Raw genomic sequence first — 27,974 nt, forward strand, 5'->3', positions numbered from 1 at the left:
CTACAGCTGTTCGTAGATCAGGAAATGCTTGATGAAATGTATTCATGGCATGCTGAAATCCATAAAATGTCAGCCTGTGCTTTCACTGAACATCAGACAGGCACCTACAGTATTGGCATTTAAACCCCTGCTTAAAGCTCAGCCTGTTCAGCTGGGCTTTCTCCTGCAGGGTGGTCCAGCTAATAATAATAATAATAATAATAATAATAATAATAATAATAAAAACAAAAACAAAAAACACACGAAACATTAAGAACTTCCCAATACAAGGCTGCCTTCAGATGTCTTCTAAAAGTTGTGTAGTTCTTTATCTCCGTCACATATGAAGGGAGGGTGTTCCACAGGGAGGGCACCATTACTGAGAAGGCCCTCTGCCTGGTTTCCTGTAACTTTGCTGCTCGCAGTGAGGGAACCAGCAGAAGACCTTTGGAGGAGGATCTCAGTGTCCAGCCTGAACAATGGGAGTGGAGATGCTCCTTCAGGTATTCAGGGCCGAGGCTGTTTAGGGTTTTAAAGGTCAGCACCAACACTTTGAATTTTGCTCAGAAATGTACTGGGAGCCAGTAAAGATCCTTTAAGACCGGTGTTTTATGGTCCTGGTAGCCACTCCCAGTCACCAGTATAGCTGCCGTGTTCTGGATTACTTGTAGTTTCCGTGTCACCTTCAAGAGTAGCTCCACGCAGAGCACGTTGCAGTAGTCCAAGCGGGAGATAATCAGAGCATGCACCACTTCTGCGGGAAGGTAGGGTCTCAGCCAGCGTACCAGATAAAACTGGCAGATGGCTAACCTGGGCACAGAAATGACCTGCACCTCCATGGACAGCTGTGAGTCCAAAATGACTCCCAGGCTGAACACCTGGTCCTTCAGGGGCAGGGTTACCCAATTCAAGACCAGGGAGTCCCCCACACCCGCCCGCCTCCTGTCCCCCCATAACAGTACTTCTGTCTTGTCAAGATTCAACCTCAATCTGTTAGCCGCCATCCATCCTCCAACCACCTCCAGACACTCACACAGGACATTTACTGCCTTCACTGTTCTGATTTAAAAGAGAGGTAGAGTTGGGTAACAATAACAATAACATTAATTTATTATTTATACCCCACCTATCCGGCTGGGTTTCCCCAGTCACTCTGGGTGGTTCCCAATAGAATATTAAGAACAAGATAAATATATCAAACATTTAAAACTTCTGCATACTGATAAACACCCAGCCCAACCACCCTGATGATCTTTCCCAGCAGCTTCATATAGATGTTGAAAAGCATAAGGGACAGAGCCCTGAGGCACCCCACAAGTGAGAGCCCGGGGGCCTGAACACTCATCCCCCAACACCACTTTCTGGATACAGCCCAGGAGGAAGGAGCGGAACCACAGCATAACAGTGCCCCCAGCTCCCAACTCCTCTAGACGGTCCAGAAGGATGCCATGGTCAATGGTATCAAAAGCCACTGAGACATCCAGCAGAACTAGGGAACAGCTTTCACTTTTGTCCTTAGCCCACTGGAGATCATCAATCAGCATGACCAAGGCAGTTTCAGTCCTATGATGAGGCCTGAATTGGAAGGGATCCAAATGGTCCGCATCCTCCGGGAGTGCCTGGAATTGTTCAGCAACCACCCGATCAATCACCTTGCCCAAGAATGGAAGATTTGAGACTGGGCGATAGTTGGCCATATTGGCTGAGTCCAAAGATGGTTTTTTAAGAAGCAGTTTAATAACCGCCTCTTTAAGCAGGTCTGGGAAGACTCCCTCACAGTGGGAAGCATTCACCACCCCACAGAGCCCATTGTCCAGCCCTGCCCCGCTCGCTTTTATGAGCCAGGATGGGCAAGGATCAAGGAGACAGTGATTGGTTTCACTCATCCAAGCAGCCTGTCCACATTCTCAGAGGTTAGGGTATTAATTTGAGCTACTGATTTTTTATGTATTTTGTAATTGTTTTGTGGGTGTAATTTGATTGTTGATCCTACGCTACCCTCCACCATGAAATTTTCCTGTAACATTGGTGGTATAGAATTGTTGTATTTATTTATTTTGCAAATATATAATCCTTAAGCACTGGCCAAGGGGAATCCAGTAACATCTGGAGGGCACTCCGTTGGCTTCCTTTGCTAGAGTATAAGCCAGCTGTCTCCCTAGTGGCAGCCAGTGACATGTTCCTCTTAGCTGCAGAAGCTCTCTCACCACCAGAAAACATGTGCTCACATGCACGCGCGCACACAAACCTCCCACTGTACAGATCATCATGTCAGACAAGATGCACTCACTCAGTAGCAGCTAGGGCATTAGTGGGGAATAAAGCAATTGAGCTGGGAGCAAGAAGCCTTACAGCTGGTTAACAGAACAGCTGGGGACTAGGACTGAAAAGCAAGCAATTGCTTGAACTCACCACCTGGCTGGAAACAAAAGCCAGAATCTTGAGTTACTTTCCCAACCATTCCATAGTTAGCTTTGCAGCAGGTCTTTCACGCCTTTCTTATAGAGAGGCGAAACTGAGGCCAGAATGATAATCGGATCACTTGCCTAAGGCCACCCAGATTGCCTGAGGCGGAACAGAGGGTTGGATTCATTTGTTTACTGTGTGGCTGTGATCAGTGTTATATATAGCTGAGTTTGATTTCCACGCAATAGCATCTTCTTGAGAATCCTGGCATCCTGTTATACGTGGAAGTTTTCAGCTCTTGCATATTTGCTTTTCATTTTAAAGTGATGACACTGTTCTTCAAGAGCTGTAGGATTAAATAATGTCTGGCAAGGGCTTCCGGTGGCTAGGGTGCAAGATCTGTTATCCTTCACACTCCTCTGTCCCTGGGCTACGGCTCCTGGTCTCAGGTATTTTGCTTTTACCTACTCCTTGTCAGATTTGAATGTTCATTTCTCTTTGCTTTTATGCAATTAGAAGAGCTTAATCTAGCATAACTCAAAGTGAGTTCTTCCCACCTCTTAGTGCTGAATAGTAAAGGTAAAGGGACCCCTGACCATTAGGTCCAGTCGTGACCGACTCTGGGGTTGCGGCGCTCATCTCGCTTTATTGGCCGAGGGAGCCAGCATACAGCTTCCGGGTCATGGGGCCAGCATGACTAAGCCGCTTCTGGCGAACCAGAGCAGCACACAGAAACGCCGTTTACCTTCCCGCCGGAGCGGTATCTATTTATCTACTTGCACTTTGACGTGCTTTCGAACTGCTAGGTTGGCAGGAGCAGGGACTGAGCAATGGGAGCTCACCCCATCGCAGGGATTTGAACCGCCGACCTTCTGATCGGCAAGTCCTAGGCTCTGTGGTTTAACCCACAGCGCCACCCGCGTCCAGTGCTGAATAGAGTGCCTATTAAATCAAGTTTAACTGATGCAAACCAGGGGTGGAGAATCTGTTGCCCTCCAGATGTTGCCAGACTACAGTTCCCATAATTCTTGACCATTGGACTGATGACTGTTGACTGGGGCTGACTGGAGTTGGAGTTCAACAGTACCTGGGAGGTCACAGATTCTACATTCCTGCATTCGACAAAATATCATTTTTAAAAATAAATTAAAAAATCTGCATAAAATCTGCATAAAAATACATTTGCCTTGGTAAACTTGTGTATTTTATGTTTTCCTGGATTACACAATTTTGGTTTCCAGATTTGCAGTACATTTATAGCTTGTCAACCTGGGAAGGAGCCTATCTAGGAGAAGGAAAACTCTGATCCTATACTGCCTTTGAGAGAAGAAAAGGCTAAGAAGTAAGCCATACCCAAATCCAGTGTGGAGTCCCTAGGACAGTTGAATAGCGCCTTGTGCGCCTCCTTCTGACAACTCCTGCAGCCTAGCTGCTTTCCTTTGGACTACATCAGCGAGGCCAAGAAGTGATTGATGCAAGAAACATTACCCATAATTACACCTAGGGAGAAATTCCCTTCCAAGCTCATGGAGTGGGGTGGTTTGGTCCACTATTTTTGAGTTGGGAACTGGGCTTCATGGTCTTAATTTCAAATGACATTTCAGCCAGTGTCCTGTTTTCACACATACATCTGTTTAAATGTGGCTAGATTTAAAGAGGCCTCTGTACAGTCCCACCTAGAGAACTCGTTCCTGAGCAGGCCCAAATTTGCAGAATCTTCCAGAACCCTGGAAGTTCACAAGATGCCATCAGGTAGTTTCCCCCACTTTTCTGCCAAATTCCTTCCTGAACCACCACAGAGTGGGAAACAAAAACCACTCTTGTCATCTCACACCCTTTGGAGCACATTGGGGCTGCTGCTCAGTAGTTTCATGTGTTCATTCATTTCAGGGTGCCCTAGATTAAAAATTGCCCACTGCTTAGGGGCTCAGTGAAAACCTAGCTAGGTTTTGCAAACAGATGAAGGAATGAGAGGTAGCCAGAACTCTGTATATTGGAAATGAAAATCACAATCCTTACAATAATAATATAAACCCTGAAAGTTTTTCTGGGGGCAGGCTAGCGGGGGAGTTCATAGTAGGAAAGGAATGGCTCCTTTAAAACCAGCTAGGCCACAAGCCTAACAAGACTTCATGTTGACAAGGAGTTAGGCTGAGAGACACAAGAGGCTTGCCACATCAGCGGGAGAAAGGGGCTTCCAGTCACGGAACAAATTAGAATGGATATAGGTACTGAGCCACACAGCCTTGCAGTTTTGCTCCACTGGTGATCCAGGCCTTTTGCCCCCTTTTTGTTTCTGAAAAGCTCAGACACATCAGTTTCTAAGATGACGGGTTGTCCGTGGCCAAGCCAAGAGATTTTATTTTTTTTTAAGTCCGCCAAGTCAGATGCGACAGTAGGTGACAATGATTGACGAGCCTGACATGGGTCCACATGATGATCAAAAGCCATCGGAGCGCAGCTGAGGAACAAGTAGCGAAAAGCAGCTGGAAGGGAGGAGGAAGCTGTTTGAGGGGTGAGGGAGGCATCGCATCAGAGCGGACGCCCACATGATGGATAGGGAGAACGGAGAGCTACTGTAGCCGGCTATCTTCTGTTGATAGATGGAAGAGGCCAAGGTAGAGAATGGGAGCTGTGTTGCCTGTGGCAGACTTGGCAGTGGAGGGGGGGGGGAGGCAGTAGCAAGACAGAGAAGTGAGCAATATAAATTGAGATTGATAAATGGTCCATGTGGTCAGAAGGTGATGAATAAGCTCGATACTGCTTAACCCTAGACTTATCTAAGTAGGTTATGTATGTTTTATAACACTGTGGTACTGCGGGGCTGGAAATTTTGACTGGTTCATCTGCGTCTTGAATTATGAAGTGGTAGGGGGTTATTAAAATCTACAAGTCCCACTCTCTGACTCCCCTGATTGTAGCCAAATCATGCCGCCAATAGCCTTCTAAAAAGAGTAACCAAGGGAGCTGTTGCAGAAATAAGACCCCCACTGCCCCCAGTTGTAATTTGAGCTCTGTCTCTTTCCATAAAGGTGGTTATGTGGATTCATCATTTTGGGTGATGGAGGGAATATGTAACCTTACCTTCAACCCAGCAAGTAAGAAAAGACGACAGTGATTCTCAGTTTGTTGGCATCTGTCTGTCTCGAGAGACAATGGAGTACGTCTCCAAGTTGTGTTAGGCTGAGCAGTGTGCATGGAGGTTCTGGGCTACCCAGATGACAAGACCCCCCACCACTTGGCCTCACTGATGTGATCCAAAGGAAAGCAGAGCAATACGTTTGACAGCCGCTTGGCAGCAGGAGTTGCCAGAAGGCACCACCCACCTGCCTTTGGGACTTCTCAGGTCCAACACTAGGGTTTTCCATGCTTGATGGTTCTATGTTGGGTGGCTGTTTGTTTTTATCTTTTCACTCCAGAGGTGGTATGTAAACACTCTTTGCCATACAGTCTTTGCTCTGATAACCCTTTCATATATACAAGTCATTCACTTGTTGTGGTCATCCCGGGATGCATGGATAAACCAGCAGCACATAGAAAGGTCAAAACATGCAACACAGCCTTTCCCAATGTTTGTCAAGCCCTTCTCTTGAACCTGCACCCACTGGAGGAAATTCCACAACCTCAGTAAGCAGCGTCTTATATTAAGGGAGAAATCCCTTAATGGCACAAAGCTAGTTGGTGTAAGACAAACCAGGAGCTGGCTGAGCTGGCCTAAGCCTGGCAGAGAGAAATCAAGCTTTTACCATAGTGTTTCAGTTACACCACCCTTTCTGCCAGCTTAATTTACCCTGGGTGGCCAGGTCACATGTCCAAGCTGAATGGGCTTAGGTCAGGATCTAGCCCAAGTCCCCGCTCTCTGGTCCTGCCTCTGCCACTCCTCTGGAGTGCCCCATTATCAGGACTTAGGCTGCCTTGATATCCACTGGATTTGGCTCAGCTGGCTGGGTCCCAGCTGAGCTGAACTGGGGAAAATACGCCGGCGTATCTCCAGCTGTATCTCCAAGGAAGGGGTGTTATACTGGTGTATCCCAGCTATGCTTGGAACCTCCCAGCTCAGCCAGAGATTTGCTGGATCCTAACCCCACGCACACTGGCAGATCTTGCTATATTCTGCAGTGGGCTGCTACCAGACTAAATAAATTTTAGTCAATGAATCATATAAATTAATCAAGCAAGTTGATTATGAATAAAATAAATTTTGAAGTAAAAACTGCTAATTATAACGGTAATAACAATGAGATTCCTGCATTGCCGGGGGTTGGACTAGATCCCTCCCAACTCTACGATTCTATGATTCTAAGTCATATTACTGTTTTTATTAGATGATGCCTGGTCATGTTGCAGCAGGCACCACCTTAGAAGAAGTATTTCATCTTTGGAAACAAAGTGAATTATTTTAGTTTCAGTTCACAGTGCATTTTCAGACAACCTGTTTATTGAGCATTCATCTGATTTGTTTTCACAAAGTTCTCATGGAAGTCATACAACTCCAGCTGTTTATTGGGCATTCACCCTGATCTGTTTGCAGGGAATTTAGACATTGTTTCTTCAAGCAATGGTTATTCCTTATTTTTCTGTGCTCCCCCCACCCCATCACTTCTATTACCACAAAAAGTCAGGTGCGGTTTTTTTAGAAGTGGGTTTGTTGTGATGTGTGCCAAATCCATTTTAAATGTGTTTGAATCCCACCTAAAATAGCAACAGTTCGTTGGAGAATTTGGCAAGGAAGATGTTGGCAAAGCCAAAGGTTTGTTTGTCAAAGAAGTGAAAGAACAGAATGAATTAAGATTGAGAACTGCTTAGCTGGAAGGTCACTAAGCATAGATAGCCAGCCCTGAGATTACTGGATGATATGTTTTTAACTGAATCTGTTTTTATATGCTTTTAACAATAACTGTTTTTAGAATGTTTTAACTGTTTTAGAATTCATTGTTTTTTAAAAAAAGAAAATTTGTGGGTGTGTTTACTGTCCTGGGCTCCTTCAGAAGGGAGGATGGGGCATAAACTAACTAAATAAATGTAAACCATCCCTGGAGGAAAGCTGGGATATACATGGAATAATAATAACAATGATGTGCTGCTAGAGAATTGCTGCAAGAAAGGAAATTTGGAAAACAGTGCTCCATTTTGTTTTCATACTTGTTCTCTGTTGACTATGTGGTCCAAAGGGTGGCCAGTGTAGGATGGAACATAACCAGAAATCCACAGTACTGAATTACTTTTTCGAGCAAAAGCCCCTCAGCATATGTAAAAAGCAATCATTTAAACACACATACAAATGAGCAGATGTGGCTCACAGCAGGGAGGTGCAGATTTCTGTGGGAAGACAGAGTAGAAGATGTGGAGACCTTTGTTGTGGTCCCTTTGGCAATCTAAGTTAGATATTCATGTTTGGTAAATCATGTTTGGTGAAATCAAAACCAGCAAGCAGATTGATTGCTAATTACACAAATCAGCATATACTATTAATTAATCTGTGTTATGCATGTACTTGGGTACTTTCAGTTGGCTACCCAAGTCCAAACTCACCCTTGGAAGGGTGTCACCTGCTCCCTAGTGGCAAGGGAGAAGGGTGGAGGAAGTGGTGGGTGTAGCATTGTGGGACCTGATGGCCGGTCCTTTTGGGTGGCTAAATGTTGAGCTCATGACCCATCATCCTCACAGAGGCCCACGTGCAGAATTAGTTACTAACCTGCACAACTCATCATTGTCTTGCTGTTGCAGTATCCTAGAGAAATTGTGAGGAAGCTTTAGTTGTGTAGAACATAGTGGCCTGCCTCTGGTGAGCATAGGGCAGCAGGAATTGCATATGTGTACCAGACTGCTGTGGAATGGGTGGCTTCCCTCTTACCTTCTGGGTTAGGGGTGGGGGAAGCTCAGGCCCTCTCTGGCCTTTGGGAATCTCCCCAAGCAACAGCCCTCACTGGCCCTGCTCCAGACCCTTAATCATCATTCATACTGATTTACTTGCCAAAGCTTACATAGAGGTTAGATTATATATTTATTGAACATTCACCCTGCTTTGTTTGTGGGAAAGTTATATGACAGTGAACGTTCCTCCTGCAATTGTCCTGATTTGCTTGTGGGGTGTCTATATGTTGTCCTGTTAATAATTTGTTCATCCCACACTTTTCAATTCATTTCTACATCACTTTCCTAACTGCAAACAGTCCGTTTCTTTTTTAAAGCGGCCCTGTTATGCTAGGGTGACAAGAGCCCTTTAATCCATTGTAATTGCACATACCTCCTGATATGCACCTATAATAGAATCATAGAATTGGAGAGTTAGAGTGGACCATGAGGACCATCTAGTTCAACCCTCTGCAATGCAGGAATCTCAACTAAGCATCCATCCAACCTCTGCTTAAAAACCTCCAAGGAAGGAGAGTCCAACACCTCCCAATGGAGTCTGTTCCACTGTCAAACAGTTCTTCCTGTAAAAGAGTTCTTCCTAATGTTTCATTGGCATCTCCTTTCTTGTAACTTGAATCCATTTGTATGAGTCCTACACTCCAGAGGAGAAAACATGCTTTTTCCATCTTCCATATGATAGTCCTTTAGATATTTGAAGATGGCTATACTATCTCCTCTTAGTCTCCTCTTTTCCAGGCTAAACATACCCAGCTCCCTCATAGACCTGGTTTACAGACCCTTGATCATATTGGTTGCTCTCCTCTGCACACGTTTCAGCTTGTCAACATCCTTCTTAAATTGTGGTGCCCAGAACTGGACACAGTATTCCAGGTGTGGTCTGGCCAAGGCACAATAGAGTGGTGCTATTACTGCCTCTGATCTGGACACCAGACGTCTCTTGATGTCTTTAATCCCTCCTGCAAAATAGTGGCACTCTGGGGGTGCCTATAGTTTGCTTGTTGTTGTTCTTTGCCTAATTTACATACATACATTTTGATATTTTGCTACCCAACTAGAGAAATTAGGCTGAGTATTTGTCCTCGTTTGCCTTTTATGAAACTCACAGGCCTTATGGGTCAAACTAGACACTGATCCTCCTATCCACAGTGTTATTTTCCTCCCCCTTGTCTTTGTTTTTGAAGTGTAGGAAATAAATTCGTCCTGACAAAGGAGGTGTTGCAACGATGAAACATCACACGTGAAAACATTGTCCTTTATTTCAACATGTACGTGAAGATACCAGCCTAATTTGGGGCCTTGGGTGCTAGACTGGTTTTTTCTTTTATATATAGGACTTATGGGTATGCTTTCAAATGTAGTCAGGAGGTTAGGTTTCTATTCAGGGTTCTGGAGTTAGGACTGGCAAGTTGGAATGATGTGTGTGTGATGTGGAAGCTTTGCGGGCATGTGTGTAAGTGTGATAAAAAGTGAGAACCAGAAGCAAGGGCTGCTAGACTGTACTTGCAGCTTTTGAAAGGTTAGGGCTTTTTGTTAGGGCTGGCAAACAGGTACTGGTCACCAAGCCTGAAAACTCCCCAAGAGACAGAGGAGCCAGGCCAGGGTCAATGGCTTTATGTGACCAGGTGGCCTGTTATTCGCCCTTTTGGATTGTCTGGTCCCTGCCAAGTTTGTGGTTGCAGCACCACTCTCTGGCCATCAGTAGTGGTGGCACTGAAGCACAGTGGTGAGCAGACAGGCTCTCCCTCAGGGTAGACTAAAACCCCTTTTCTCTGACACCTTTACCTTCTGGGTGAACAAACTTGTTGTTTGCAACTTGGAGAAACATTCAGACACAATTCCCACACCTGAAGCAGCGCTGCCTGGAGGCTGTACCATATGACATTAGTGGATTTGTAGTTTGACTCTCAGAATACCTCTGAGCGGAAAGTAGATCTGTCTTCCTCCTCAAGGTCCTTTAGAACAGCTCCTGCCACCTCTGAATATGGGACAGTGCTCTCAACAGATGAGGTGGCCACAACCCATTCTGTAGAAGGACTTAAATACTTAGCAACCTGCAGAGCACGGATATAATGAGCTGCTTGATATTGTCACAGGCCAATGCTTCCTCTAGCACGCTGCTGACAGTGGCTTTCAGAGTCTGATCCGGAGGTCTTTTCAAGTACTAGTACCTAAGATCCTTTAACTGCAGGTGCCAAGAATTAACCCTGTCATGAGCCCTCTTCAGGCAGCATGATCTGTCCCCATGGAAGCAGTGCCGTGTGTGGCAGAGCAGGGATAAGCATCCTAAGCTCTGCTTTCGTCCCTGTCACCCTCTGCAAGTTGAAGGGGCCATCGCCAAAGCAAGGTGCCTCCTGTACTCATGGAAACTCACCATGTGATTTAGAGCCTAGTCTTCAGTAAGTACAGGAGGCTTCCTGCTCTCGTGGAGGGCAACAGAGAGGAGCTTAGTGTGCTCCCCCCTCTCTCCCCCCCAACGATGCTACTCACATGTGAATAAACCCCCAAAGCAGACTAGGGATAGAAAAAACATTTTTGTCAAACAATTGCATTATAATCTCTGTGCTATCACCTCTCATGCAAAAGAAGAACCCAAAGGTTCCATTCCCCAGCCTAGTGCCCTCCAGGTGTTTTGGGATACAAATCAACTTTAATTTTGCAGCCTGTGTTTGCTGGTCTGCAATTGAATCCCACCCCCCAAATAGTAAAGGTCTGGAAGCTCCTTGTGTTCTTGCCAATTTGCTTTATATGGGTTGTAGACCTCCCTTAGCAGTTACAATGCTCAGAACTTCATGAGATTGCACGTTTCTGTATATTTCCTAAGTGAAATTAGCAGGATAGGGAAACAGCACTGTTATTATTTAAAGCTGCATTTTTGTGGCAGTTCATATGCCCATTTGCAGCTCACAACAGCTGTAGTTTTTAATTTTAGGTTCATTATACAATTGTAGAGCTGCTAGGGATTCAGTTCTCTAAAGGCAAATCTACCTCACACTTTCTGAAACGATATACAAACAGGAGCAGCCATCCTTCAAAATCCACACTTCTTCAATTTTTTCAATGCAATTCTCTAGCCAAGTGGTGTGTACAAAGCAAAGCAAAGCAAAGCAAAGCAAAGCAAAGCAAAGCAAAGCAAAACAAAACAAAACAAAACACCGAACATGTACTAGGGTAAAGTGTGCATAAAATGTATTACATTAGGAAAAATTGCTTTGCAAAAATGTGTATATCAAGCAAAAATGCATACAAAATTGTGTATATCAGGATAAATTTACACAAAAATGCTGTTGAATTTCCATGAGGACATTTTAAGAAATCACAGACTGATGTGCAAATGTGGAGAACTGATCTGAAGAGTTAAAAAAAATAAATCGGAAACAGAGAGAAACCAAATATTTACAGATTCACACATCCCTAAGAACTACAGGCTGAAAGCAGCCCAGGTTTGGATTCTGGCTTAGCTGCGGCTGATCCTGCATTTGAGGTGATCTGTGACAACATAGCAAAAGCCAAATTCAGTCTGTGGTGGCATGCTCAAAAAATCGCTTCGTCAACATGGACTTGCCATCCACTGAACCAACTGGTTATGAGAATTAGCTCTAGTGAGGCAGAGGAGAGAAGATAGTGGCATACAGATAATGGAATCATAGAATTGTAGAGATGGAAGGGACCCCAAGAGTCACCTAGTCCAACCCCCTGCAATGCAGGAATCTCAACTGAAGCATCCATGGCAGATGGCCATCCAGGCTCTGCTTAAAAACCTCTGGAGGTAGTCCCTAGAACAGCTCTTAATGCCAGAAAGTTCTTCCTGATCATAGAATTGTAGAGTTGGAAGGTACCACAAGTTTAGCTGGAATCTCCTTTCTTGTAACTTGAATCCATTGGTTCGGGCCCTACCCTCTGAGAAAGAGAAAACAAGCTTGCTCCCTTTTCCATGTGACAGCCCTTGAGATATGTGAAAATGACTATCCTATCTCCTCTTAGCCTCCTCTTTTTCAGGCTAAACATTCCCAACTCCCTCCTACCAAACTCCCTCATTTCATTAATATTGCTGGTTAGTTGGGTAGGTTGTGTCTGCAGCTGTGGAGAATTTGTAGAGCAGATGTGGGGAACTTGTGGCCTGCTACATGTTGCTGAACTCCAGATCCCACCATCCCTGACTCATGGGCCATACTGGCTGGTGCTGACAAGAGTTGGAGGCCAATATCTGGAGGGCACAGGTTCCCCAATCCCGGCTTACAACACAATCCTAAGCATGTTGCCTCAGACGTAAGTCCTACTGAATTCAGTGGGGCTTACTCCCAGGTAAGTAGGGTTAGGATAGCAGCCTTAGATGTGGATAAGAGGCCTCTCGGGCCCTGCTCCTACTTCTAACGAAAGGCAACTTCCCCCAGCTCCATACCTTGTTTTTCTCCCCTCCGCAGCATGAAGTTCACACCAGCTGCCCTCTCAAGAGCGCACAAGGTTTAATTAGTGCTCTCCAAACGCCTGTGACGAAGGATGCAACACGAGGTTAACCCATGTGCAGCTTCCAGTGGCTGCTTGCTTCTTTCCCAGGGGGACTTCTGTTTCGATTCCTATTCCCTCCTTTCCCAGAAGAGAGGCAGGCAGCAGGACCACAACCCTTTGCCCACCCTGGAGGATTCACAACTCGGCTCCAGTAAAAGCTGAGGCCTCTTCCAGGGCAAGGCTTCTTCCATTCCTGCTTGCTTATGCTGGAGACTACAGCCCCCTAACAATGCATGGCCTTGCATCTTCACACCTGCCTCATGAGTCAGCTCCCCCCTGCATGCAGTTATTGCCCAGGGAGGCTCCATTTTGCCCAGGCACTGCACACTACCCTGGGGTGAGGGCAGGCGCTCTATGAGTCAAGCAGCTTGTCTGAGCTTTTTTATAACAATACAATTAGGGGCCAGCTGCATGGTGTGCTGGCTGCCCTCCTACCTGCCTTTTAATGACCCTCAGCACTTCCCTGAGCAGGTGTTAACAAACTGCTGGGCGTATTTTCCACACTGAATGCTGAGAAGGAACTGGGGGTGGGGGTGGGGGGCTGCTTAGCAAACAGCACCTTTCTTTCAGGCATGGAAGAGCAAGGACTCACCCACACTTCCGCTTGTCCCGTGCCTAGAAAACACAGGCCTGGGCTGCTTCTGCTTGTCCTGTACTTTCCAGGCACGGGTCCAAGGACTTCTCTCTTTGCACGGCTGCTTTCCCCTGGAAAACCCACTCTTTAAGGCTAAATCATAGCAAACATCAATCCAGAGAAAACCTGATTGAAGTTTGCTCTCATTCAGTAAATAGTGGAAGTGCGGATGAGCCCTAAGTCTCTTTTGGGATTGTGGCAGGCTTAAATTTTGTCAGGCTGTACCCTTGGACCTCTTTTCAGTGTCCTAGACACTTGAGCATGTCTGGAGTGCCCCTGTTTCCTCATTGAGGCTGTACAGTAGTCGCTTTTCATTTTAAGAACTAAACTGCCAGTAGGCTGGAGCTCTGTTCAATTGGCATAGCCAAGATTTGGGGGGGGGGGGCAGAACCTCAGTTTGCTATGTATTTTTATTGATGGGGGCCAGCTGCCCCTCCCTGCCGCTCCCTGGCTATGCCCATGATCTATTCCCTCAACTTATGCATGGATATTAACAGATAAACAGTGGTCATGGAATCACACCTGTTAACCCCCAACCCCAAGCTCCTGCAAAAATTCTTCTTTCTCCAGAGCTGTGATGTCCTGCCTTCAGAAGCGGAATTATCAACATATAGTCATCAGTACATCAAAACAAGTCAATCCACCCATCACATTTGTATCTTGCTGTTCCTCCAACAAACTCAGTGGGCACCTTGAGCCGACCTACTTACTGAACGTTCATCCTGATTTAGTTTATGAAGAGGTTGGATTATATTGGTCTTTACTGAGCATTTGTTCTCATTTATGTGTGGAGTGGTTATGCAAGAATAATTATTCACTCCGCATTTGTCCTTATTTGCTTGCAGGGTCTTTATACATTTTCCTGTTAGTAGTCATTCATTTATCCCACATGTTTCAATTCATTTCCCTGTCATTCATCCTAACAGCAAAAAGTCTGCTTCTCTTTTTTGAACTGGATTTGTTATGCTTGGGTGAGTGAACACTTTAATCCACTTGAATTGTGCAAACCTAAATTTCCAGGACACATTTGAATCCCTCCTGCAAAATAGTGACAATATGGAGGTGGCTGGTGTTGCTTACATGGGGGCTGTCCTATTTTATCCTCACAACTCCCCCCCCCCCAAGGTTAGGCTCAGAGATGAAGATTTATCCAAGCCTCCTCTTCTCCCCGCCAGACGGACAAGCTGGGCATACTAGCCAAGTGGGCAGTTGAACTGAGCCTCCCTATATTGCCAGTCCGATTGCTCTCTACATTAGAATCATGCTAGCTATCAAATCAAAATTCTGGGTATCAAGAACAGCATGTTAGAGCAATAGGGTTGTGCACCTATTGTTACATTCCAACCATTCAAAAATCAGAATTTGTGTACACACACACACACACACAGAGAGAGAGAGAGAGAGAGAGAGAGAGAGAGAGAACCCTCCATCCAGGAAAGAAAAAGTATGATTACAACAAGAATATGTTCTAGCCTAGCAAAAGCACTTGAGATGGTGTGTATTAGGGCCACTCTGGGGCGTGTGGCTTAAGGGAGGTGCATGGCCCAGACCCAAGATGGTGGGACAGGTGGAGAGGCCTGGAGGTTCGCATCAGCTCTGGGTCTTGAGGTTCTCCACTCCTGCTGTACATGATGGAGGAGAGTGTGCCCCATTGCAAAAACTCTCTGAGAGTCTCATGGGTTGTTGTGGATGTTTCCTCCCATAGTATTTCACTTTTGCCTTTCCCCCGTCCCAACACACAAAGACAAACAGCAGATGCATTCTGACAAATCCACTTAGACAACTTGCTATTTCCCTGACTGTTTGGGTGCAATGAAATAGTGATTGGCCCCTTTAAAAATGTTGCAGTGGAAAACCGCTTGGCCCATTACATAACTGATGTTTTTCCAATATGTCCATCACATCCAAAAGACCTCACAGCAACCTGTGAAGTAAGTTAGCCTGGAAGATGATGCCTACCAGACACCTGGTGCGCTTCAGGGCTGAGTGAGGAATTGAACCTGGGTCGCCCTAATCCAGTGCTCTAACCACTGCACCCCACTGACCCTGACCATGCTATGTGTGGCTGAATACATAACCGCTTAGGGATTTTATTGCTATTAAGCAGTAGGTAAAAGTTGTGAAATAAATAAACTGTATGGGCGCATGTATGTCCTGTTCCTACATGCCAGTCAGACAGGTGGGCTTGCTGCCATGATCCCACTTCCCATAACATATATTTACTGTATGCGCAATAGTGCACATCTGAAAAGTGCATTTGCCAGGGTCAGTTCAAGACCTTTTGGCACCTCACTCTGCTTCATGGTTGGGCTCGCCCTGGCTTTTGCAGTCATGTTATGTTATACAAATTCAGCTCTTTATTTCTTAGCCAAGGGCCACCAGCAAATCATACAGTAGCACAATTTAAAACATAGTGCATCACTGAGAATATAATTAAAACAAACTAGTAGCATAATCCATTGTAGTATCTAATCCATTGTAGCATTCAGTATTTTCCCCCAACAACATTAAATCTACAACAGTGCGAAAGTGTAACATTCACTACAGAAAAAGGGTCCTTCTCATTTACACTTTAGCCCAGCGCTTCCAGCAACGGAGCTGACAGTCCTCAGCCTTGCTCCAAATCGTGCTGGCAATCAATCTTATGGGATTCGGCCCATTCTTTTTTAATAGACAAAACCACAGAAAGCTAGCTAAGTCAAATATGATCCTGTGGGTCTGGTTTGTCAGCAAAATGACCAATATGTCACCACCTACCCAATCCTTTATGTCCCCCAGCCATTTTTGCTATAAATTTCTGCCTAGGGCAATTACAAAGACTGTACTGCAACACAATTATGTTCCAGAGTTTCCACTGTTGGTTGTCCACACTGCTTCCATGGCTGCTGCACAGAAATCCCTCTGAGCCATCCTAAAGTGACTGCAGAAAGGAAATTGTTTAGTGTTGCCAAGCTGATTAGTCTTTGGCACTTTGGTACCTATGTTTTGTTGAGTATGGGGGAAGGGAACTCATGTTATCCAATCTTGGGTAGAAGGGAGATGTTATTTGGGTAATAATCTCTGCCAACAGCTCATGAAAATCCACATCCATGATATGCTGTCTCATCACATTGAGAGCTTTATTTTCTCCCAGCATGAACATAAGATGAAAATCCTATCCTGAAAAATCCTGTACTGGCTATCAGATTAATGGCAAAATTTAACCCAATCAAAAAGGTTTTAGCACCCAGTACCTTCTGCCAATGAGCATACAGTGGTACCTTGGGTTACATACGCTTCAGGTTACATACGCTTCAGGTTACAGACTCTGCTAACCCTGAAATAGTGCTTCAGGTTAAAAACTTTGCTTCAGGATGAGAACAGAAATCGTGCTCCAGCGGCGCGGCGGCAGCAGGAGGCCCCATTAGCTAAAGTGGTGCTTCAGGTTAAGAACAATTTCAGGTTAAGAACGGACCTCCGGAACGAATTAAGTACTTAACCTGAGGTACCACTGTATCTATATTCCATACTCTCTAAATGCAGAACCTGTTCACCACTAGGCAGGCAAAGGCAAGTATCCAGACAGATTGTTTGGCAGTGGGTGAGAAAGTAATTAACCCCAAAAATCTTGAGTCAACAGCCTGACCGCAGACTCCCACACCCTGCCTGTGAGGGAGTGCTACAAGGAACCAAAGCATTCCACTCCAGTCATGAAGTGTCTTCAAAAGAATGTAGAGCAGAGGAATTATGTCACTGAACTATGGATAGTTTTACTTCTTGCCCGGAATCATTGGGCCAGGGATGCCAACAGGATGTCCTGGGCCTAGTCCACGCAGTCTATTGACAAGAGCTGCTCACTCTGGTCTCCAACCCCTCATTAGCCCTTCTGAGCTTCTGCTTCCTGCCCCATGCAAACTACTAAGCTCACTTTTGATCTTCACCATCCCATTTCTGAAGGCTCTTCTGTTTTGAAGCCCTACTTTTCACCCCTTTTTCACCTTCACTCCTGTATATATGTCTCTTGTGCTTGCTTCTGTGCAATCCCCCTTGAACGCAAACCATGCCCCTGGTAACTTCCTGCATCTTCCTTCTTCCAGGCATTATGTTAAATGCTGACCATGGGATCCTCCAGTCTGGATCTTGGCCTTTGCATCTCTGCATTAGCCGCGGCTTCTGGACCGACCTCGACAGTAATCAATTTTCAAGGTGGACAATCACAAACAAACATCTTCCCAGCTTAATCTAGCCAGTGCAACCAAGCTAACATTCAGATAGCTAAGCGGTGGTTTGGTGCAGATCAAGGTTCCAGCCAAACATGAAAGCTGAGCTGATATGCACTGGGGCACTTGCTGTTGGCTCATATAGAGGTGGCTACACATACTTCGCACCCAAGATCTTAACAGGGACGTGGGTGGCGCTGTGGGTAAAACCTCAGCGCCTAGGGCTTGCCGATCGCATGGTCGGCGGTTCGAATCCCCGCGGCGGGGTGAGCTCCCGTCGTTCGGTCCCAGCTCCTGCCAATCTAGCAGTTCGAAAGCACTCTTAAGTGCAAATAGATAAATAGGTACTGCTTTATAGCGGGAAGGTAAACGGCGTTTCCGTGTGCTGCGCTGGTGCTGGCTCGCCAGAGCAGCTTCGTCACGCTGGCCACGTGACCCGGAAGTGTCTTCGGACAGCGCTGGCCCCCGGCCTCTTAAGTGAGATGGGCGCACAACCCTAGAGTCGGACACGACTGGCCCGTACGGGTAGGGGTACCTTTACCTTTACCTTTACACATACTTGGCCAATTGTCCACCTTCGCTTGGAGAAGCCAATAGGAACATTCTTTTTTTAGAGAGAGTGAGAGAAACACATTGTAGCCACTACCAATTTCAAGAAGGAAGAGTTTCAGGAGGAGCTGTATCTTCTGTTGTGCACCATATTCAAGGCCTTTGAAATATTTAAAGATAATGGGATGGAATTCAACATCACACTCTTTGTTTGCTCCATCTGGGCAAACATTTTGGCGTTCTCCCCGCCCCCAAACCTCGAGTCAATTGCGGTGTGTATGAAGGGAGAGTAGGACGAAGCCCTGTTGCACAAGGGACAGTCCTTGCACAGGACTTCCACTTATGGTGCTCATTAGATCAATCCCACTCAAGAGTCACCAGATCGGATGTATGTTTGCATGCCATGGACCCCTAATATTAGACCTAGTGCTTTTGAATGAATCCAGCACCACTTATGGCTAGTTCACACATTTAGGCTCACCACTTGAAGTCTGTAGCAACCAATGATGACTCAGCATGTGTGAATGAGTCATCACAGATGAAGTGTTGCACAATTTTCATACCTCCTTTTGCCATCCAGCCCAAGCCCACCGCAAGGAAGCTTCCCTCTGGGCCAGTTCAAACATGCAGCATCAAATGGTGATTTGTATGCTTAAATGCACCATCACAACCAGTCAGACACCATCAAGGACCTCACACCCAAGACCTTTCAGTGGAGTAACATGGTCACACCTTCATCTGCCAGTCACCAAAACTGCACAGTAACCACGTATAGTGGAATCCCATACATGCATGTGTGATTTATGACACAATCCTATGTGGATTCACTTGGAAGGATGTCTCCCTGTAGTCAGTGGGCCCTACTCCCACATGAGTGTTTATTGTAAAGGCTGCCATCCTAAACACAGTTACATGGGAGTAAGTTTCATTGAGCTTAGAGCAAGCGTGGGGAACATGAACTGTTCATCTTGTGTCTGCACTATGAAGATAGACTTCTGTTCACAGATGGGTTACTTCAGAACAGATGAGTCTTAAAGCCTGCCTTCTCTCTCATCATGCTGAGACAAAAGAGATGCTGCAGCCATGATTTTCTGCCCTGGCTGCCTGAACTAATTACAGTCAGTGATTGCAGAGTTCTCTGCACCTTGATTCCATGTGCTGAAGAACTGAGTGGGGAGGACAGAACACTCTCTTGACTCGGACTGCATCTTCTAAGACTGCTTAGAGTGCTTTCAACTTTCATTTAAAATTTGATATGCACAAACTCCTTAGGACTAATGCAGACTAAAAGCACAGTGTGAACACACCCAAGAACCAAACAAGGAGAGAGAAGGGGCGTGGGTTTTTTATATTATTATTAAATCTTTGATCTTAAAATCTACAATATGTGATTTCTGACTCTCAGCAAAAGGATGAAAGCAAGGGTGGAGGATGAAATGCTGTTCCAATGCATGCTCAGAAAGTAACGTTTGAAATGACAAAGTCCCTGACTCCTTTTTGAGGAAATGCAAAAGACAAGTGTAGCCTGGGATAGGTATCATGCCCCAGTTGCCGCCCTTGGATTCGGAGGATGTGTTCCTTGTTGTTGTTGTTTTTTAAGAGCTCCAGAACCTCATGTAGGGCAGTGTACCCATTACCTCTTACTATGGCTCCACTGCTGGTGTTTGAAGCTGAGTACACATGACACTAGCCACAATCCATAAGTATCCTACAGCTTCTTGAGAAATACTGCTCAGTGTGCTTTCCCTTAAACCAGCCTCCATCCGATTGCAAACTAGAAGCTACAGTTAAGCTGCAGTGCATAGAGTTCAGGAAGCCATTGCTCATCCACAGATGACAGCATATGCGCAGATGGTAACTTCAGTGAATTGGAGTTGAATTGGAGTTCAGCACAGGGAAACAGGTAATGGGCATCATCTCTGGACTGAACAGCAGCATAAGAATGTGACTTGAAACACAGCAGGGGAAACATCCTCACTGTGTTTCATGTCTCTGATGTGCACATAGCATTGCTTTGGAGTAGCAGCTGCATCCCCCTCCAATGCCTGCCCTTCTCCCTCACTTAGGCCTCCTCCACTTTTGTATGAGTCTGAGCAGTTTTCTCCTTGCCCTGCTCCTTTCCCAGGGAAAACTGGCTTCTTAGTGCTCAGAGCAAATGTTAATCTGGAGAAGATCAGAATTGGCTTTTACTCTGATTGAGTGCTAAAGAGTGGTTTCGCGGGGGGTGGGGGAGCATCAGGACAAGAGAAAGTGTGGACAAGCCCTCAGAGTTGTCATCTTCAGTCCAGGAGACTGCCTATTTGAAGAGCTCCAGGGCAGCAAGTCTTTATGGAATACAGTAGTTGTGCTTGCCTTCCTGGTGTGTGGGTGGTTAATTCACCTATCCATTTCTCCGGCCTGGCGCAGCAATATTCATCTTTCAGCAAGCAGGAGAAGGTGGTGGTGAACAGGCTGCTTGAGGAGTGGGTAAGAGCCCCCATGGCTCCCTGACCTGGATCTCTTAAAGCTTACAGCTGCAGTCCATGTGTCTGGAGCAGGCAGTACAATCTGCTGAGGATGTGCAGAGATCTTCCCAGACATTGAAAAGGGGGTGGGGTCCACATGAAAGCAGAACTGCCCTGCCAAATCAGCTCCAGTAATAATCCAGAGTAAGCAGATGCATTTACTAGATGTCCCTTAGGTGTCTAGAAAGCTAACTTAGATCACTGGGTAGCTGGGCTCCAGCATGATGCAGGCATCATTCTCACACACCAGTGCCTGGAGGTCTTAATAATAATAATTTATTATTTATAGCCCGTCCATCTGGCTGGGGTTCCCCAGCCACTCTGGGCGGCTCCCAACAGAATAGCAAGGATGGCTCTTTTCATAGCATGATGACCCATCTAGGGAAGCCAGGTCCCATGTCAGTTCCAGGATTGGAGCCCAACCAAAGGCCGGGATTTTACCCCAGCTGAACCCAGCTCCTTGATTTGAGGAGCATGTATCTACCTGTATCTTTTCAGCAAGTCTGAGGGGCATGTCTGAATATGAAGGAAGAGGCCTGGACACTCTCTATATTCCACCAATAGCAATAGTTTCATTGGCAGATGAGAGAGTGAGGAGCTCAAAGGAGCATCAGACACCTTTCTACCCTGTCATCTGCTACTATCTGCCATCACCGCCTTCCACTACACTTGGCAAGGTGGCAGAGCTGCAGCTGTGAGAGGGTGGTGGTCAATGGGGGAGAGTGGGAAGAGGAAATGCTGTAGCTCAGTGGAAGAGCATCCTAGATTCATACCCTGGCATCTCCAGGTAGGGCTGGGAGAAACCCTAGTCTGGAACTGGGGAGCTGCCTGCCGAGTTGGTGTAGACAAAATTGAGCTAGATAGACGAATGGGTCTGACTCTGTATAAGGTTTCTATGAGGTATTGAGGTGATAGAAGCTGAAGCAGGAGAGGTGAGAAAAACATGCAGATCCACAAGTTGTGGCTGGGTTTGATAGCAAACCATTGATTCTAGGAGCCATTGCAGATGTGCTAGAAGGACCTTTGAATTCATGGATGTGGTGCCACGATGCCTACTGAGCAACTGCAGTCTGGTGGTTCCTCAAAATGGAATAAGGTAGTAGGGCTTAAGAACATGGATGGAATGGAAGGCTTTTAAAGAAATTACAAAGCAGCCTCATATTATGTGTCTTCCTTGTTAGACAGTGCATCAGCAACAAATTTTAAGAGAGATTGTAACACAAGTGCATACATTCATCAAAGTAATTTGTTGCTTCACCATAGGTCATAACTAGCAAATGCATGGACTGGAATCCTTCCAAAGAGATTTCAGTTCTGGAATATTTTTAGTGGAAGGAGAAAAATTCAAAGATGTGTAGTGTGTTAAAGAGCAGGAGAAGGGAAATGGAAGAGGCAAGAGTTAGGAGCCTTAACAAGGCGGCCTGTGTGAAACTTCACCAGCTTCCAGAAGTAGCAAGTCAATCGAAGTAATTTGGAAGCCCACCTACCCAAAGTGGCAGAGGAGTTTGCTCTTCCGTGGCTTTTTCATGGCGCATCTGCTCTGGAGTTTGTGACCAACATGGGTTGATCTAGAGGTGTGGGTCTGTGTGGGCACATATATGGCCCTGCCCTTTGGCCCTCTGATCTTTTCCTGCCCTGTGCTGTGGCCATTTTAATAAGCCAGCCTCTCTGTAGCAAGCAGAAGGGTGGAGGAGAGAACTAGATGACCTCTCTTTTAGTATCTACCAGCTCAGAAGAGAACAGAATTGTCATTAAGGAGGGGAGGAACTGGGATTTGCTAATAGGCTGACTTGACCAGGTTTACACCAGGGCTGGCCTTGGCCCTTGCTTCTCCAGCCTCCCTGGATCTTAAGCTGCCAAATCTCCCAGCGGTTTCAGTCATCACCTTTTGCAGCTCCTGTCTCCCTTTTAATGAGCATCCCTGCGTGCTCCCTGTACCTGTGAACAGCTCTGTGTCTGTAGCTCCTCTCCACCTGCTGCGCTTATGCCTTGCTGCCTTGGGGGATTTGGGCTGGAACCAATCAGTCAAGAAGCATTGGTGGTAAGAGTTGGTGGTGGCTTACATTCAAGGTGCGTGCAGCTGCAGGGGCTTTTATTTCCTCTCTTTTCTTTCTCACTCTCCACATTTTTCCTTTTATTTGGGATGGCTGCATATGGCTCTCTGTGCTGCTAGGCGAAGTGGGTCTGAGATCTGTGAGCCACAGGATTCAGTCCCCAAGGGCCGCTCCATGTCCTCGGGCAAATAGCTGCAGAAGTGGAGTATTTCTGGTCAATCAAGGCAAAGTGGGTGAGGGAGATGGGAAGGGCCATTCATGTGGCATCATCAAGGCTTCACAGAGCTCTGCCAGGGGCCTGTCGCTCACTCGTGTGCGGCTTGCTGCTGCTGTCATCAACTTTCTCTGAGTAAAGTCTGATGACAGCACACAAGTCCCTTCCCTGGGATGAAGCATCAGACTCTAATGGGCTGTTTAATCCCGGAGTGCTGGGGTGAGCGGTAGGAAGGCAAGAGCACGGACAAAGACAAATCTTAATCAAGACAGCTTTTGGTGCCCCGGGGCCAACCCACAAATAATTAGCCATTGGGATAGTGTGCTGTGGGAGAGACAGCTGTGGAGATTGACAGCACCCAAAGAATATCACCCCACTCGTAAAAAACCCACACAAAAAAACCCAAAGCAAAACCCACACAATGTACTTCACTGCATTCACAGTTGAGTAGCACACACATTTATACTGAATTTATTTCCTTTATTGGATTGTCCCTGGATTGGGTAAATCCAAATGTAATGGGGGAAAGTGTGGACTGCTAGTTGGATGAAGAGGACATAATGTGAACAGCACCAAAAAGAATGGAGACACAAGCGGCTTCAAATCCACATTAAATTTCTGTGTAGACTAGTTCAGGGGTAGGGAATCTTTGGCCCATGGGCCATATTTGACCCATCTGAAGTCCTAATTTGGCCCTCAAGGCTGTTCTTTGGAAGCCACGCCCACCTGCCCCACACCTGACATCATATATGACAGCAGGTGAGGGACAGAAAGCCATAATGAGGGGCTTAAACTGGGCTCCCAATCGTCTCCCCTTTGGAAGGATTCATCCTCCTTGTGTGCCCAGTGTTGTCAACAAGTAGCCCATATGCCTGTGATACAAGCAGCTCTAGTGATGGCAAAGGAACACCAGCAATCCATCATGACCTGTCATCCAGCTGCTGCGTTGGCACAAAAACTTTCCTGGGCTTGAGTGGGGGAGAGCAGATGATGAGAATTTGTGAATAAAGCTAAACTGGAATATGAGAGGAAAGGTTCCAATAAAGTGGAAAGGTTTAGAAGAAGAATAGAGAAGATCAGGGAAGCACAGAAGGTTTAAACTTGGTTAGAGGGACTGATTGCTCATATCAAAGCTGCCAGGCTGGGTCAGTCTAGTGGTTCATTTACCCAGACTCCTTGCTTTCAACTGCACCAAATGTTGCTGAGAAACAGAAGGGACCCACACCTTATTATTTGTTCCTAATATCTGGTACTAGGCATTCAGTGACCACCTTGGCCAGTGGCTTTCAGTAGCAGGGTGTTGTGTTGTGGAGGTGCTTACCTGGCCTCCCAGAAGAGGGAGGGGCAAAGAGGAGGCCGCACTGACAGCACCATGCAAAATCAAGGCTGTAGCACCTGCCCACTCTAGTCTCTGGCACTGGAAACAGAAACCCATGAATTCTGGCCCTTCCCCCCAACCCTGCGGTCACTTTCTGCCCTTGCCAAACTGTTTGGCTGCACACTAAACCTTCCAGGTTTGCTTGTATTTTCACCCCTTCAGCACAAATAAGCAAGTACAAGTATACTTCCAAAAAACTCCTTTTTCCCACTTCCCTCAGAGCCTTTCCCTCTGCTTCCTCTCCACGTCTGTTCTCCACAGTTCAGTGCAGAGATGGATCTGCCTAAGTCCACTGAAATCAGGAGGCTATGAGGGCACATGCTGTAGCTCAGTCTCGGGTTATGATCATTGTATCTTCGCACTGCATGAATAGTCCAACCCCTCCTTTCTTCAGCCTCTGCTACCGACATTGGAATGGACCTTTTCCTAACTACTCCATACCATCTAACATTTCTCCGATGGAAATTGGGACATCCCATTCCATAATGAAAATCTTACTATGTTGCCCCAGCCACTCTGGGCAGCTTCCAACATATAATAATAATAATAATAATAATAATAATAATAATAATAATAATAACGTTAAGAAAAACTTCCCTATACAGGATTGCTTTCAAACGGCTCAGAGGTTGGATAACTCCATTTATTTATTTTATTTATATTCCGCCCTATACCCGTAGGTCTCAAGGTGGTTCGCAGAATAGATTCACACGTGAATCCCCTAATTGTAAAATAAAAATAAAGATTAATGCACTTCTAATGTTTTTATTTTAAATGTGCTTCAGTTTTGAATAGAGCAGTGGCACTCCTGGAGGGGATATTTTCCCCTATGCCATCTTCTTGCTCTGTATTGCTTACACACAAACACCACCAGAAAAAAAAATCAGAAATGAATAAGTAGAGAAATAGCAGCTTCAAATAAACCTCTCTTCCCCCTACTCTTGTGTGCACTCCCCCCTATACCCACTAAACTTGCTCTGGATGGTTGGGGGGAAACCCAGATTAGGTTTATTTGGGGGCGCAGTGGAGAGGGGGAGTTCCATTGTGAAAGTGGTCCTTGTTCCCTGCATGTGTGCCCAGTGCTATGTTTATTTCCAAACCATAGTGGGAAAGGATTAAACACTCCCCCAGTTCTGCTGCTCTGATCAAAATCAGAACCCTACCAATCACCACCACATGGCAGGTTTAGGTTCAAACTATTTGTTTGTTCATTTGCTTTATTTAAAAGCATTTATAAACTGCTAAATATATCAAAAACCTCTAAGCACAGGTCTAAAAGACAAACATTTTATCAGTAAAACATTAAAACAAAAACACAACTTAAAATCAATAAAGTAGCAGTATAGAACACATAAGAGATATCAAAGCAAATAAGAGAGAAATTCAGAGGATTCGAACACATGGAACAAGGCCCAATCTTGTGGTTCAAGGGAAGTGTGGGCAAAAAGGTAAGTCCTCATAAGAAGTCTGAAGCAAGGGATCGTTGCCACTTCATGTAAGCCCAAGGAAAGGGCCTTCCACTATGCAGGGGCAACAGCAGAAAATGTTTTCAGGTCAGACAGTGTTGGCATATTATGGAGCTCACATGTCACAGCTATTGTTACTTGTAATAAAGGCAGAACTTCACATCTGCCAAATGAAGTGTGTGATATGAACAAATGTGCTCACCTGTTGTCTGGGTTGCATGGTTCGTGGAACTGGATTTTTCTGTGTTGTGGAATTTCGGGTGTAGAGCTGTTGTGTTTTAAGGTAGCACTAGAATGAAGCAGGGCACCACAACTTCCCACTGTGGTCCAGTGTACACATTACAGAGAGATGAAGCCCTCTTACAAGTCCTTTTTTAAAACTATTTGTGTCCTGAAGATACCTAGATGCTTTCTCTGTGCACAGGGCAGGGTGCAGATGCACCATGAGTACATGAAGGATCTCAGAGCACACCTGTTTTAACCCAAATTCCCTATTTTTTCTACCTCTTTGATAGGTTGCGTGTGTGAAAGGCCATGTGACCAAGACCCTGAACTACCTGGAGATGAGTCCCTCAAGTGTCTTGAAGGGCACTGCTTTGAAACCTCACCCACTCAACCCTGCTCGAATATTTTCCAGTGAGCCATCCAAAGCCAAGCTGGACCCATACAGTGGTGCCCTGAGTCCCTGGGACTGGACCAAGAACCAGACGGCCATGGAGCACTTCAACCAGCGAGCTAAGAGGAAGCCCTCCATGAAGGCGGGCCGAACCAAGAAGATCTTTGGCTGGGGTGACTTCTATTTCAACATCAAGACCCTGAAGTTCAGCCTGCTGGTGACAGGCAAGATCGTGGATCATATAAATGGCACCTTCAGCGTCTACTTTCGTCACAACTCCTCCAGCCTGGGCAATGTCTCTGTGAGCATTGTGCCACCCACCAAGGTAGTTGAGTTTGATGTACTGGTTCCTCCTATCCAAGCCCAGCACCTTCACCCTCAGCAGTCCACTTTAGCTGAGCCCAAGGAACCCAAGACCTTCAACTGTCACGTGGAATATGAGAAGACCAACCGGGCACGCAAGAATAAGCCTTGCCTGTATGACCCTTCTAAGATCTGCTTCACTGAGCACACGCAGAGCCACGCCGCTTGGCTGTGTGCCAAGCCCTTCAAGGTCATCTGCATCTTCATCTCCTTCTTCAGCATCGACTACAAGCTGGTCCAGAAGGTCTGTCCAGATTACAACTTCCAGAACGAGAACCCCTACTTTGGCTGATGAGGGGGGAAGACTTTGGGAGGAGGGGGGACAGTGCAGAGGGGTGTTAAGTAAGTTGCACTCTTTTTATCAGGACAGGAATTGGAATAACTTTGGCTGGCAGTGAAAGAAACAGGAGAGCCCCCCCCCTCCACCCTGATGCTTAGTGAGAGAAGGATGGCCGGTTCTGAACAGGAACTGGATTCTGCTCCATCTCATAAGGCATTCCCTTCCCAGTGGCCACTAAACTTCCCAGGACTTTAGGAAAATAGAAACTGGCCAAAAGGACACTGTTGCTTTTGCTCCCCACTGTACCCCCTTTCCGATGCTGTTTGGGTCATCTCAAGGGAATTCCCAGCAATATGAAAAAATGGCTTGCTGTGGCTTTCATCTCTTTTGTGCATAAATGGACCCTGCTGCTTCTGTGGGGCTGTAACACTGACATATATGAGAATGTCTTTCAGGATCATGCCTCCCATCTGGAATATAAGGTTCTGGTAGCAGCCAAAGGTCCCTCTGTGCATCTCTCTGTCTCTCTTCTCCTTGGACTGAGCCACAAATTGTCAGCTGAGTTGCTACTGAAGCTATTCATTGACCTGCCTGGGATTGTGGAAAAAGCATATTAACCCACAGTGCCAACTCACCTCTTGCCAGATGCTCTACAATGGAAAGGACCAACAGAGGGCAGAAATTGCCAAATTTGGGAGCTTCTCTGTTCATATAATACAGGAATGTAATGTGCAATGGATCAATCATGTTAAATTGGGAGGGAGAGTGAGAATGTGTGTCAGCTGGAGTTAAGCTGAATGTAAACAGGGAGATTGGGGTTCGGTGGGTGAGATCATGTCAGAACAAAGGGTTCGCATGAGAAACTGAAAGATTGGGAGGTGCATAAGAACACATTGATGCAACTGGGACTGTAACATTTCAGTGTGCGCACGTGCACCTCTCTCTCTCT

The 27,974-nt window shown here is 46.0% G+C and overlaps 1 protein-coding gene across 4 annotated transcripts in view; it reads left to right on the forward strand.

Annotated features, from left to right (window-relative positions):
* NXPH4 (neurexophilin 4) overlaps window positions 1-27,973 on the forward strand; it is an 81,398-nt gene extending 53,425 nt beyond the window's left edge. The window contains exons 1-2 of one of the 4 annotated variants that reach the window (XM_080990509.1): window positions 4,137-4,900; window positions 26,282-27,973. In XM_080990509.1, the coding sequence (XP_080846635.1) occupies window positions 26,330-27,037 (708 nt within the window). In that variant the 5' untranslated portion in view covers window positions 4,137-4,900; window positions 26,282-26,329 and the 3' untranslated portion in view covers window positions 27,038-27,973. The other 3 variants (XM_080990508.1, XM_080990506.1, XM_080990507.1) reach the window with 3 other exon arrangements.
* Window position 27,974: the final 1 nt, after the last annotated feature.

The sequence above is a fragment of the Podarcis pityusensis genome (genome assembly GCF_964106645.2).
Source record: "Podarcis pityusensis genome assembly, chromosome: 2".
NCBI classification, from domain to species: domain Eukaryota; kingdom Metazoa; phylum Chordata; class Lepidosauria; order Squamata; family Lacertidae; genus Podarcis; species Podarcis pityusensis.